This window comes from Syngnathus floridae, chromosome 21 (assembly GCF_059516105.1).
Source record: "Syngnathus floridae isolate MCC-2025c chromosome 21, RoL_Sflo_1.0, whole genome shotgun sequence".
Taxonomy (NCBI): Eukaryota; Metazoa; Chordata; class Actinopteri; order Syngnathiformes; family Syngnathidae; genus Syngnathus; species Syngnathus floridae.
In genome coordinates this window covers 7,793,537-7,807,118 of record NC_142433.1, presented here as the reverse complement: position 1 = coordinate 7,807,118, position 13,582 = coordinate 7,793,537, and the positions used below count along the sequence as shown (strand labels likewise).

Genomic DNA, 13,582 nt, shown 5'->3' with positions numbered 1-13,582 from the left:
AGGTGTTTCGAGTTAATTAGACGATTCAAGTGATTAGTTGAATACCCTACTAGTATACTTTTTCATGATATTCTAATATTTTCAGATAGGATATTAGAGTTTGCTTAAGCTGTATGCCATAATCAGCAATATCAGTTGATTTGCAATGAATCCAGAATGTATGACATTTTTGTTTTTTTAATTGTATTACAGAAAATAAAGAACTTTATCACAATTTCTACTCACTACTTTCTTTTCTCTCTATGTACTCAAAATGACCACGAGATGGCAGCACAAGCGATGTTTTGTGCTTGAGGAGAGAACTTGAAGCATATGGCCAGTACCATGTTAAATTAAGTTATCCTTCTGTAATGCTAATAAATTCTGAAAAAAATAACTGATGATCACTGATTGAATTTTAATACTCGAAAAAAATATTTTACTACTGTGCAAGTAGGCTCCCTGAGGAGATTTTTACTTGGCAGCATTTTTTGCACAAGTGAAATGTTTTCCTTTGATGCTGTCTGTAAATTTTTGTTTCTTTGTGCCAGGGTGAAGTCTGCACCGATTGTCCCGCTTTCCTCATTCGGGCGGGACTGCGTCACACGCCGCTGAGATAGCTCGGCTGCTTTCTGTGCCAGCCGACGTGCAAACAATGAGAGAAATGTAAACAACGCAATCCAACTTTTCCGTACTTGGACTTGATCTGCGGCTGCTACCACCAGATAAGCTTTTATTGCTGAATTATGTGGCGGCACCGGCAATGACTATTTTTACCCAAGAGGAGATTACGGGCAAAATGGAGTGATACAGGAAAGTGGACCACAAAAACATTACAATATGGAGACAGCAAGGTGATGGAAAGAATTTATTGTGCGGCGCAAGTGGACACTCACTCGCGTTTATTACAAGCAATGCGCACCACACGACCGAGAGACGAACATTGCACAGATACGAGCGGAATAACATACTGTGTAGCTTAATTTACTTCTTATAAATAAATGACACACACGAGTGAGTGTGGCGTTCTCACACGCAAACACGCGCGTACACACACACACACACACACACACACACACATACATACACACACACACATACATACACACACAACAATATGGAGTGGATGTTGGCATTTTTGGGGGGTTCACGTCCGGACCACAACATAATGGAGGACGGCGGACACGCCACACTGCACCCTGCCTATCCAATTGCGTACATGCGTTTATCTTTGAAGTTTGAAGGAAGAAGCGACGGTGCGAAAGATCACGAGGCAGGATTACGGCGCTTGAAGAGGAGCGTAATTGAAGACCAGCAAAATAACAGCCGAGCTCACCTTCAAGTGAGAGCTGAAAATCCCTACTTGGGGGAAGTAGACCGCCCCCCTCACAATCCGCAACGCAAACATGTTGCACACTTTCAAAATGGCTTGAATACGATCTAGTTGTAAGTGGGCTCACTATTTGGCACGTCAAATAGCTGCTCAATGCTGGTTAAAGGAAGGATAGCTATAAGTGAGCTCACCATTTGGCAGGTCAAATAGTCACCCAGTGTTTCTTCTGGAATGAGAGGTCAAATGGATCATTATTTGGCAGGTGTACCTATCTAACGTCATTGTCTATTTATTAAGGTGTTTCTATTTATCCATCACTGCTGAGAAACTTGCATTTTTCTTTTTGGTTCAACTCAATCAAAGTATAAAAATAAGTCACATGGGTGTTGGATTTGTAAATTATAATAATCAAATACAGTACAACGGGTAGCAAAATAAAATCTTAGAATAACACGGCAACACGAAGATAGCATCATAGCGCCTTAAGACTACTTTGAGCAAATGTGTCATCATGATGACTTGACTCACTGCCTTTTGTTTCATATGTTCTGGCCCAAACAACTTTTTTTTTCTGAAGGTGAAACTGTGAAAGTCAACCGCCTACAGCTTACATGCATGGGGCTTGTATTCCAGAGAATGTCTGGGCGTGTCTCTGTGGCTTATTTTGGGGGATTTGTGCCTGTTTGCCCAAAACTGCTCCGCTCCGTTCAAACTGTTTGTCTTTTCATCATCCCCCTTGCTGCCTGCGTTTCTCTTGATCGGAGGAATTGTTCTTCTTCAGACGCTAGTCAAGGCAAGTAAAACCAGCCGAGATGCGGTGGTTGGTTGGTTGGTTGGTTGGTTGGTTGGTTGGTTGGTTGGTTGGTTGGTTGGTTGGTTGGTTGGTTGGTTGGTTGGTTGGTTGGTTGGTTGGTTGGTTGGTTGGTTGGTTGGTTGGTTGGCGTGGGGGAGGGTGAAGTTCTGAGGCTCCTGCTGTGTGGGCTCTAAACGTGGCGGCGTCGCTGGTGCTGGTGGTGGTGCATGTCCTCCACGGTGACCCTGCCCCACACACCGATCACAAAGGTCTCGATCTCGCACTCGTTGTCGCCGCGGGCTATGCGGAAGTAGCCGTCTTCGCCCCAGTTCTTGCCCCAGGTGTTGGCGGCAATCTTTGAGATCACAAGTTGATGTCAAGTCATTTCAAGCGGTTGACGATGACAAGTGTGCGGTCTTCCAAAACCTTACCCAGTACTTCTTGGGAGCGCCGTTAGAGTCCCACTCTTGACCCCACCTGAAGAAAGCCGAGAAGACGGTTGTTTATGGTCTTGTGTTTTGACTCGATGTCATGATGGCAAATGAGTTCAGTGGTGACGGAATCGTTTGAAGAGAGAGACAGAAATTAGCTAGCCAGGCGTGCCAACCAGTTGATGGAATTTGAGCAATGCCAACGTTCGTCAGCTCAGCAGGAAGTGCTACTCAACAACATCCTGGAAAAAGGAGTATTTATAGACAACTTTCCAACCTCGATCGGAAAAAAAACATGAAACCTTGCTTTTCCCCTCTCCTGATTTACAGCAGGAAGTAGAGGACAGGTTACGAGGAAGCCCGTGCCGCCTCCGCCTCAGAAATACTCTCAAGCAAACAAAAAGCCATTCCTCGGCCGGCTGTCTCGTTTGGCAACTTCTGTGCGCTCGGGACCTCTTGGCGAGGCTCCATCAAAATTCCCATTGAGTCTCGCCGTCTTGTACAACAAACGCTTGTCCTCCCATCCTGTTTTTAGCACTCCGGAATTTTCAGTTTCCCCCCTGAGAGACTCCCGGTAGCCGACGCCATTTTATCTTCGAAGAGGAGGTAAAGCGGTTCTGGGAAACAGAGCGATTGGCACACCTTCTGCTGTCAGTCAGGATTTCATGGCTGCTGTCATGTCAAAGCTCCGAGCAGCAGAGAAATTTTTGGTTGCAAAACCAGTCACAGCTGATGCAAAGAAAACAGAAGAAAATTTTCCCTAATCTCAAATCAAATGTTTAGGTAGAGGGCGGTAGAGGACAAAATGGCAGCACTCCACGCCTGCCTCGGCCCGGCCGTGACCTTTTGACCCCCTGATCCTCTGTCGGCCACGCTCGGGATCAGCAGCCGGGCCGGACAATGGGCCTTTCCACCACAGTGGACTTCAATGCCGCTTCCACAAACTTTCCCAGGCCGCCAGCTTAAAGGGACGCGTAGCGCTATCAAAACACTCGCACGCCTGCCGGCTGGGCGCCCTCGCTGGCCCGGAACGACCCTGGCCGCTCTCGCCGTCACCTTTGAGAGCCGTCACCTCGACCTTCCGTCGTGTTTTGGTGTAAACACGCTAATCGTGCCATGTTTTGAAGGTTCATGGTGTTTGGATGTGACATCCATTCCTCGCAAACGGCCGCTACACAAGCACAGCTGCTTTTTGGGAAGCTGACGTTTTCCCAAAAGGTTTTCCACATCTAGACAAGATTGCCTTTTTTGGTAATGATGTTGGGATTGGCTAGGACGGCCTGATGGCTGGGGGTTCGAGCACCACCTGTTGCTTAGGCTACCTGAAAGTGCTTTTTTTTTTTCAGGCCTAGGGCTGTGTGCACTTTTTCCTCCCACATTTCTTTGGCTGATTAAAAGGAGCCACTCATTTTCCTCATTTGCAAAGCAACGTCTCATTGACATCAGACAGATGAGTGAAGAATTTCAAGAGTCGAAACCTCCCGCACACACGTGCATTCCTTGAAAAAAGAGCCTCAAAGCAGCTGATTGTTTCGAGATAGCGCTTGTGTTTTGTCTCAGATGCGGTGAGGGGAGGGAACAAAAAAAAAAGAGTGGCAGACGTCCGGCCGCCCACCGATGACAGAGACGCGAGTCAGGTAGGCCAGGTGCGGCAGTCGTCTGCATATTTGCGGTCTGCACACTTGTGGTGAGGGAGGGGGGTGGAGTCTAACCCCTCTCAATGTTTCCGTCGTGTCGCAACAAGATGCATTTACGTACCCAGTGATCCTGACCGAGTGCGTGCCGTGCTTGCGGAAGTGCGGGGGCTTAGTGAAGCTGACGTCCGTATGTTTGTAGATGCCGCTCTTGTATACAAAGAAGTCCTCGTGGACCTCCATGATGGCTGCCGGGCATCAAAAACACAACGTCAAACGCAGCACACAATTAGCAACACGAGATGAAGCGCGGCAAAAGGCTGTTTCCTGACTTTTCATACACGGGCAAATTTTCCCCGTTTGACTCCGGGGCCGCAAATCAGCTAACAATAGGCAAGTGGACGCACGTGCACCAGCCTTGTATTAGGAATTCAAAGGAAACTTGTCATGAAGCCAACGTGTCTTCCTGGCCAATCAGATGAGAAGTAAAACACGCACACGTGTACATGGCCTATTCAAGTGAAACTTGACAGCGGCCAGATGGGCACCAGACTGTAAGGCGGGCGCAGTTACGGAAGCTGACCGGGGTCAAAGCCGGACAATCAAACTCTCCAGCGGCAGGTCAGGCACCATGACATCATGCAAAAAAAAAAGTGCACATTTACTTTGTGTCATTTTGAAACTACAAAATGGTAAGCAATATTTAGATGTCATGCTGCACGCAAATGGACGAAGAAGCTGCCAACACAAGTAGAACTTTTATTTTCAAATGAATACATTGTTACTGTGCCTGTGTTGCAAAGGCTGTCTCATTTTGTTTTTCATAAAGAACACTTGAGCCAAACGCTATTGCAGCTGACGGCATTTTCTTTTGAAACATTTCCTAATGGACTCAAAGTGAAATAAATGAAAATGCGTGGCCTCACCTTGCACGGGGCCATTATCCATAATCTCCTTCATAATCTCCTTTTCCTGCAAGAGACAACATAAATGGAGAGATAGCGTTACATCCCTCAAGGGCGCTAAAAAGTCGAAAAACAAGATTGATCCTTGCCCCCCCTCCCAGGTCCTTAATGCCTGACTTATTGACTTCACAGGCAGGCTCGGATGACTGAAGGAGGCATTGGCTATCGTTTACTTCGATGCAAGCCCACATAAGGTGATGCTTTGCCCAAATAAGGAAGGCTCCGCATGATTGGGCGGACGCTGCGCTACACTTACTTTGGCCGAGAGCCTGTAGGGGGGCGTGGACTGGTAGATGTCGTTGTGCAGGTAGTTGTGAGCGTTGGGGCAGCGCTGTGTGGCCTGCCTCTTTCCTCGGCCCACTGAGCGGCTCTGCATCATGCAGCGGGCTGCGTCAGTCGCCGTGGGTCGCGGGGCGCTGTACGGGTAGCAGTCTTCCGTCACCACCCTCAAGAAAACCAAAATCAAATCACAGTTAGCGTAGTGTTCCTTAGCATTGGGGCCGGATGTGACCAGATCGCTTAAAAAAAAAAAAATATGGAGGTTCAATGATTGGCCAGTCTGTAGTTTGAGGGGCGTGGCTCAGTCCTCACCCTCTGCGCCGGAGATACCACCAGGCTCCGTCGACGCGGCCCCCGGCACAGCCGCCCTGGTTCTTAGTGTCGCAGGAAATGAGGTTCTGCGGGGACAGCTGAGCGGTCATGTGACCCATGGACTGGATGGAGATTCGATCCGATGCTACGGCTAAACAAAAACAGGAGAATATCTTTGAAAGTTTCCCTTCTGACGAGAGCCAAGCAAATTTGCGTGCGCTTGCAGCCTACCCGCTGTCGAGAAGGCCCAGGAGGCGGCGCAGTTGCCCTGGTCCAGAGGTTCGTGGATCTTGCCTGGCCACTTGTCAGCCGAGTCGAAACTGGAGGGCAAGGCATCGCCCTGGGGATCCATGTTCATCTAAGACACGGAACAACAAATTCCACAAATGGCAGCGACACAGGTGCCGGTAGCAACACGTCGACAGTGACAAGGGCGCAAAGAGGAAAGCTGGGGGCGGGCGCGTTGGAGCGTTTGGCTCAGGGTCTTATGTAACGTGCAGACAACAGGCCACAGCCACATACCGACCCGATTAGCGCCTTTTGATCTCCAGACAAAAGAAGACCCTGTGACTCAAGATGGCCGCTTACCTGGATTTCGTTCATGTTCAAGATGCTTTTGGAGGGTCTCTGCGTGCCCAGTCTGTAGCGGATACCCTCGTCCAATGTCATGCCGTGCAACTGGCTGTAGTTAGCAGCCCTCCACCTGGTTAGAACCACCCCACCCCAAGATTGGCACAAAAACTGACAGAACGACGAGCTCGTCCGAGGAGGTACAAAAGTGTGTGTGTCTTGTACCCATAATTCCCTCTGTTGATAGCCTGGATCATGTTGCTGTCCATCAAGCAGGCGTTCTGTTCACACTCCCACCGTCCCGTCGTGCCGCATGTACTAAAAAATAAATAAATAAAAAATGAATGAATGATTGAATAAAGTTAGCACCTTCATTAATTTCATTATTTCAATTATTGCCTGAAAATTTCAAAGACATGGAAGGAGGCACTTGCAGAATGTCAAGTAATTCGACACTTGTTGCTAGGTTAGTGTTCAAAGGGTGCAATCCTAACTGCCACAACATCAATTCAACAATTTCTGTGCACTCTTGTTGCCAGGGCAGGATCGTAAATAGCCCAAAGAAATGGAAACAAGTTGTTCAAATGAATCTAAATCAACGCAGGAAGGCCCCGATAAGCTCCACAGAGGAGGGAGCGGAACAGCGGAAGATGAGTCAGGCGGGACCGGAGGGGAGGATGCGCCTTCGGGAAATGATCGGAGAGTGAGCGAGTGGGAGTTGTGCATTCTTGGAGAGAAGAAAGACCAACGCACAAGGCGGCTTTGTTGCTTGAGAACATATGTGATGTTTTGCAGCTATTTTTAGCAGCCGGTGTGCGTGCTCGCATGCATGTCTGCTGGGCTGCCATTATCTATCACTTCCATTCTTTCTTTTCGGGACGTTTCCTATCATAAGTCCCCAAGACACTTTGGAACAGCTGTGAGTTTGTGAGCAGATATGTAATGCTTGTGAAATAAGTGAAGGACTATTTGTTTTGTTTTGTTTTGTTCTGTTTTTGAACATACCACAAGTTGCAGTTGTCCTTGTATGTTTGTCCTGAGAGGAACTTGATCCCGTTTCGTTCACAGGAGCCTAAAAAGAGACAAACAATTCACAGTTGAACTCTCAAGAATGCCTCAAAATGGCCGTCGTGCACGATGTGTTGATGTTGCGCTTAAGGGGCGCTGAGCTCCGCTAATCCAGCGAAAAGGAAGAAATGGGAGCGCTGTGGCAAAGTGTAGACGACGGAGGAGCGCGAGTAACTCTTCAAAGCTCGCTTTCAAAGAATTCCTCAAAATCTCCCATCGGAATGTGTGTGACATTCTTTCGTGCATGGGGAATGTTGCCGATTAAGTGCAATTTCCCTCGCGGGCTGGCGGAGAATTTACGAGGTGCTCAGCTTTCCTCGTCAGGTGCGGCGAGGGGATTGCGCAGCGAGGCCCCCCTCTGAGGGAGGCCGCAATTCCACCCAGGCAAGTGAATGCAGCCGCTTATGTCATTACACAGTCAGAGTCTCTCGGATGCTGATTGAGATTCCGGGAATTTTCCAGACACGAGAACATGATGGAACGAAAACGGAAGGAGCCTTTCTTACAGCTCCTGTCCTGCAACCCCCGAGGCCCGTCTGAGCCCCCCCCCCTCTGCCCCCTACATAGTCAACATTCTTTGTCCCGACCTCCCACCTTCCCTTCATAAGAGGCCTTCTGTTCTCAGGTGGACTTCTGCTGTTCAGGGCACATTTTCACGCCTTGCCTTTAAGAAAGCTCGGAGGAAGGCCTACATTAAAAAAAGTCAGCCACAAACATTTGGAGGGGCCGAGCAAACAACAGCATGTTGGAGGTTTCAGGCAGGTGGAGATGAAAAATTTGCGATTTACACCCCCCCCCCCCCCCCCCCCCCCACACACACACACACACACAGCTCCCCCCATCCTCATACACGATAATACCAATGAAGGGAGGATCCACGCCCAGACAGTGCCCCCAGAAGTCGGGGCAACAGTCAGACACGGTGCGGTTGCAGAAGAGGTCACAGTAGCAGATGGTGTCCAAGTAGGGCACGGTGCACAGATCGTCCCGTCCTGGGCAGCAGCCGCCTCGCCGCTGGCAGTACGAGCCCAGCGGGTCGCGGATGCCACCCGTGTGTAGCGGAGCAGAAAGCTCCCTCTTGGACCTCCTCCACTGGCTTCGCGCCGCATTTCCCTCCACCTCCACCAGGAGCAACGCGCCAAGTACGAGGAAGAGCTTCATGATGAGTCTGCGGGGGGGGAGATAGAATTAAATCAAGCTGCCAAGACAAACAAGCGGCTAACTGCGATGCTCCATTTAGCGGGAAGTGATGGAAAAGTTCTCCAAATGAAGAGTGATGCATGATGGGGAAGGTCACGGAGAAGGGCTGCTTCCCAGGCATGCACAGAGGCATTTCCCACATTTTTGTGCCTCGTAAATGCCCTTATTTAGCATCTTTTGTGTTGCGCTTGGATTCAAGCGTTGCTTACTTTACGAGTGCAGCATTTCAAAAGCAAGTATTTTTAGCTACATGCTAACAAATGGTGCAAATGTTCAAGATGGCGGCGCGTGCACACGCAGCGGCCACTCTCTGTCCCGTTCGGTGTTTTGTGAGTGTTTACTGAGTGTTTGTCCGGCAGTTTTGTGTGTGTTCGTCTCTTGTGATACGTCGTGCTACTAGTGCGGCGGGCATGTTCTGCTCAACATCGGCGGAAGTGGGTTTTATGGCGTTCTGGACTTTGGTGCGGAGAGATTAAGGGCGCTCGGAGTGCTTCGTCATGGAGCGACGCCGGACTGGCCTGCTCTTCCTCCCCCGGTTGGACTGCGTCGTGAGCTCGGACTGCTCCGTCCTGGAGCATTGTTGGGATGCGTCGGCAGCGGGTCTGCGAGGCAGTGGAAGAGGGGCCAGTGCGAAGACGTCGGGCCAGGCTTGCGGCCAACCCAGCTCGCCCAGCCGTGCCTTCCATTCTCCTGGCGTACGTTCGTTCGCGGGACGACAAGATAGGTTGCGTTCGCCTGATAGGATCCACGAACCGGACAGTGCGTGCCTGCTGTGTGCTCGTGTTCACAGTGGCCTGGTTGACTGTCATCTTTCTGGACTCTGCTGTGCATCGGGAGCGGCTAGCGTGCTATCACTCTTATATGTTCATCTTCTTGTTTTATTTTTCCTGTGTTGTTTACTTGTATGTGCGTTGTGAACTCTGTCTTGTCACCCTGGGATAGTGAGAAACGTAATTTCGATCTCTTTGTGTGTCTTGACATGTGGAGGGATTGACAATAAAGGAGACTTTGACTTTGACTTTGAAAACACGCGCAAGCATGCAATTTAACAGGCATACCTTCTTTGTCCTCTATGAAGAGCCACATGAGCATCATGTCTATTATATCGCCCCCTGGTGGCCAAGAGGAGCATACCTATAACTTTTGAGTATCGCTGGACTACAGTATTGTGGTGTGTATGTTTTGACCTAGACTGGACATAAATCGATCACCCACCTCAACATGTCTGCCATTAAAGTGGTTGAACCGTGCACATTTAGCTATATGTTAATTTCCCGTGTACAGTTAGTTCCCATGCCAAGCCCCTCCCCCTTCCCCTCCACTCTCAAATATGTATCATTGTGTGAAGCGCTTGGCATGCTGCTTACTTAAAGAGCATCATTAATTATCCTATCTGATCATAGGGTGCAATGAGAGTCCCCCCTCCGCCCAAATGAAGTGAAGCTCCGGAAGAGATCTTTGCTGCGCTGTTTTCTGCATGACTGTGCCTTTTGTTGTATGCACACATACACACACACACACACACACACGTATGGCATTATGGGATGGGCAGGGCCACTCTTTCTTTACACAAATCTTTCGTTGCAGCGGCGGCGGTGGCAATAACAGCTCACATTGCCACGGTGGGGAAAACAAACATTAGAAACTCAGATCAAATATGATGAAAGACGAAAAATGGAATAGTGCAGTTTGGCCTTTTGTTATTCATCCATGAAGAGTTGTAATGCCGCGGAGCAGCGCTTCTCCATTTGGCACCAGTGAGAATGTCGTTTTCATCAAGTATTTGCGTGGTTATGACAGACGCAGCGATTGTCTTTTGGAGCAGGTTGTCATGCTTCCATGTGACCTCTGACCCCAATGCATGGACTTTGAGTCACACTTTACATTACACACGATGAGTCAGACATTCTTCATGTGTATTGTTTCAAATCGATGCTATTCAGCTGAACATTTGCTCAGGTGTGGAAGGTGAAATTTATATTGTGAAGTACAAAGAGCAGGAAAACAAGTTCAAAGCAGACTTGAAATTAAAGTGTGCTTTTTGCACACATTAAAAATACAATGACTGCAGTTAGTTTAGTATAACTAGTTCTGGTCAACTGGTCCCAACCAGTGAAGGACAAAAATGTGTTAAATAAAAAATTATAAAGCACTTGATCCACAACCTAGCCTTAACAAACAAGCTTTTTGATGAGGTTGTGGAAGAGGTCATCTCAGGCTTTTGAAACAATCGTCTCTAAAGCCCCAGAACTAAACCATGATCATCAAACAGAGTCAGCCAAAAGTTATGAGCGCAACATACAAAGAAAGAAGAATCTCCAACCCGTGTTTGTCACTTTACCTTCTGGCAAAAGTCCAACTTCTTTCTGAATAATCCACCAGTATCAAGAAATGCGTCTTGCTGTGCGTGTGTGTCTCAGAGGATGTGTGGAGCTGCACTTGAGTCTTCTCTATATACAGTCAGGCAGGCAGGCAGGCTGCGTGGATGACCACGCCCCCGTGACCCCCCCTTGTGCGCGGCCCTGCTTGGCTGCCTGCCTAATCAATCGCCTCGGCCGTGCACTTTCCCCTTTTCTCTGCTTCCCTATCAGCTGTCCTTAACCAAGACTGGACGCCATTTGTTTGGAATTCACTCAGCTGGAAAACAGCAGCAGCGTTCCCTCTGATGGTCTCACTGGAAAGGTCAAATGGTAAAGTGGACAACTTTCAAGAGAGTGGCGTAGGAGAAACAGCACTGCCTGGCGGCCGAAATATGTATTGCATCATCAGGAAACATCTCGAAAATTCTCGAGCTTGAGTTATATCATCTAATTCAAGTCTCCTAATTGTGTTATTTTGTAAACCAAAACTCTCAAGGTGCTTCAAGGATTATCCTGGAAAATAAGTTCAAAAGCTCCCTCTGTTAACAGGTTCACTTTTCACTCACCTCCACCCTCCATGATGATTATAGCGTTCGCCGATTCTGAACTGGCGGTAATTGTACAAGCCTTCGATTGTGCGCATGAGTAAGAAGCCTCGGGTGAGACCCTTCGCCTGTTTCTCCGCCATCATGGCTGACTCAGGCGCCAACCGGGAGTGAATCACGGCCGCTTTCACAAGTCGTGTAGGCGAAAGAGTGTCGTAAGACATTCCATATACTGCACTGACTCGTGAAAAAAAAAACACAATGACATCAAACATCAGCATTTGCTGTCGATGGTCATTTCCGACAATTGTGTCGACAACGCGGGTAGCACACGCACGCACACACATACGTGATTCTGTCAAAGCAAAACTGGAGGCCTAAGCCGCAAAGGTTGAATTGTTGTTTGTTTGATGAAATAGGTTTGTCTTGTTTTCTGAAATTCAAATTCAACTATGCTATCTGGCTCACGCTAGTCAATACATTGTGGTTGGCGGCGATCCATCTACGTTTGTAAGAATGTTGTGAGGATGAGCCGTCACTCTAAAGCTTCTCGGCAACAATCATCCCTTTCATCGGTGCCGCCATGATGCTTTGAGCGGGCCACAGTTGGTAAGGCCAGCGAGGGCGACGACAACAACAAGGCTGCGTCGTGTTTACCACTCGTAGGGAAAAACAGGACGCCCTGCGCTGATGAGAAGCGCAGACATTTGGGAGGAGCGCTCGCTCGCCTTTTCCTGCCATTGATCCAAAATGAAAGAAATCACTTCTCCACAGTGACTTTTGAAATCAAATTAGTGCCACAGTATCATGAAGATTGAGGATACCCAATGTAAGATTTGGACTGGTAATGTTTAAAAGACGACACTGCATGTGTATGGATGGTTGAAATATTTCATGTCAAATAGCACATAGCAGGACTTTTTTTTTTTTTTAGCGTGAAACACAACATGGCTATTTTATCCCAGCCTCTCCTCTTCTCTCCGTAATCCTCCTTCCGTCTCACATTTCTCGACTTGCTTATCTCTTAGACAAAACACCTTTTCTTGCCTCTGCCCTTATTTTCTTTGCTAAGGTCGTCGCAGATGTTCCCGCAACAAAAAGGTTCCATTGTTGTCTTTTTCTTCCATAGGACAGCAAATAAAAACTGACACATCAAAAATCAATTGAGTGTCTTTTTGTGATTTTTCTGTCACCTTTGATTCATATTGAGTGTGAAAGCTTCAAAGTCGTAATCAATATGGGCGTGGGGTGGGTTTGCTCTTAAGACCCTCACTCAATACCCGTCACCCACTATTGACTCAACTCAATGTTTTGGGGCCTCAAAAGGACACACCCTAGCGAGGAGAAAAAAACATATCACCTCAAATTTAAAAGCAAATCGAATAGCAATGGCAAATAATGAGATGATTCTTCACGGTGTCAAGCCATCGTGGTTCAGCGCCAACTACTGGCCAGGAGGACTTACTAGATGTCAGATTTTCTTTAAGTATCAATGGCTGGTATCGGCAGTCTACCCAATACCTCAAAATAAGTCGGTCAGCAAATCTATCACAAAAGTGCCTTTCAAGAATGCTGTTTTATTTTCTCCAGGTATGGAGAAACTAAATGTACACTACTCATGTGACTTATTACTCAGTCACTTGGAGTAAAAAGTTAGCAAGTGATAAGCTGCTCTGACTTAGTTTTTCATTCTAATTTTAGCACTTGATTCCCTGAAAAGCATGTTGGCCAAGAATAAAGTCCACTCGGTCCTCTGCGGAGGAAGCTCTTTATGTCATTTGGACGCTAGCATCTGTTTGCCTCATCTTAAGCTGAAAAACACGCGTGTGCCGGCACAAAGACATCCGCGCGGTTTTTTGTTGTTTCGGCCGGCCAAGCAGAGGAATTCCTACGGGACGTCGGGCCATCACATGACCAAGACCATCACCGTGCCGACCGGGAGAGACTCGGGACAAACAGTTCCCATTTGGTGGAGGAGGTCACAATGTCAAGAGTTGGATGGAAAGTGATGCAGTTAGGGCAAGAAATGTTGTTGCTACTAATTATGAATGATGTCCAGCAGAGATTTTTTTTTCTATTTGATAAAGCTTGCATGTTGTCATTTTAAAAAACA

The 13,582-nt window shown here is 47.9% G+C and overlaps 1 protein-coding gene across 1 annotated transcript; it reads right to left on the bottom strand.

The window, feature by feature from the left end:
• Window positions 1-834: 834 nt before the first annotated feature.
• On the bottom strand, window positions 835-11,072 carry tinagl1 (tubulointerstitial nephritis antigen-like 1). The gene is made up of 12 exons (XM_088364931.1): window positions 10,906-11,072; window positions 8,225-8,532; window positions 7,302-7,368; window positions 6,522-6,614; window positions 6,315-6,429; window positions 5,958-6,084; window positions 5,727-5,877; window positions 5,392-5,581; window positions 5,097-5,142; window positions 4,295-4,418; window positions 2,537-2,582; window positions 835-2,460 (listed from the first exon to the last, which is right to left on the bottom strand). Exons 2-12 carry the CDS (start codon window positions 8,523-8,525, stop codon window positions 2,296-2,298), a joined length of 1,425 nt encoding a protein of 474 aa, XP_088221057.1. The 5' UTR covers window positions 8,526-8,532; window positions 10,906-11,072; the 3' UTR covers window positions 835-2,295.
• Between the last annotated feature and the right edge of the window lie 2,510 nt (window positions 11,073-13,582).

Bases quoted from the DNA above. Each gene is read 5' to 3' on its own strand.
- tinagl1 (XM_088364931.1), bottom strand. From the start codon at position 8,525: ATGAAGCTCTTCCTCGTACTTGGCGCGTTGCTCCTGGTGGAGGTGGAG. The intron at 6,085-6,314 runs GTAAGCGGCCAT...TCCGTGTCTTAG, and splicing joins TGAACATGAACGAAATCCAG to ATGAACATGGATCCCCAGGG. The intron at 5,582-5,726 runs GTGAGGACTGAG...GGTTTTCTTGAG, and splicing joins TGGTATCTCCGGCGCAGAGG to GGTGGTGACGGAAGACTGCT.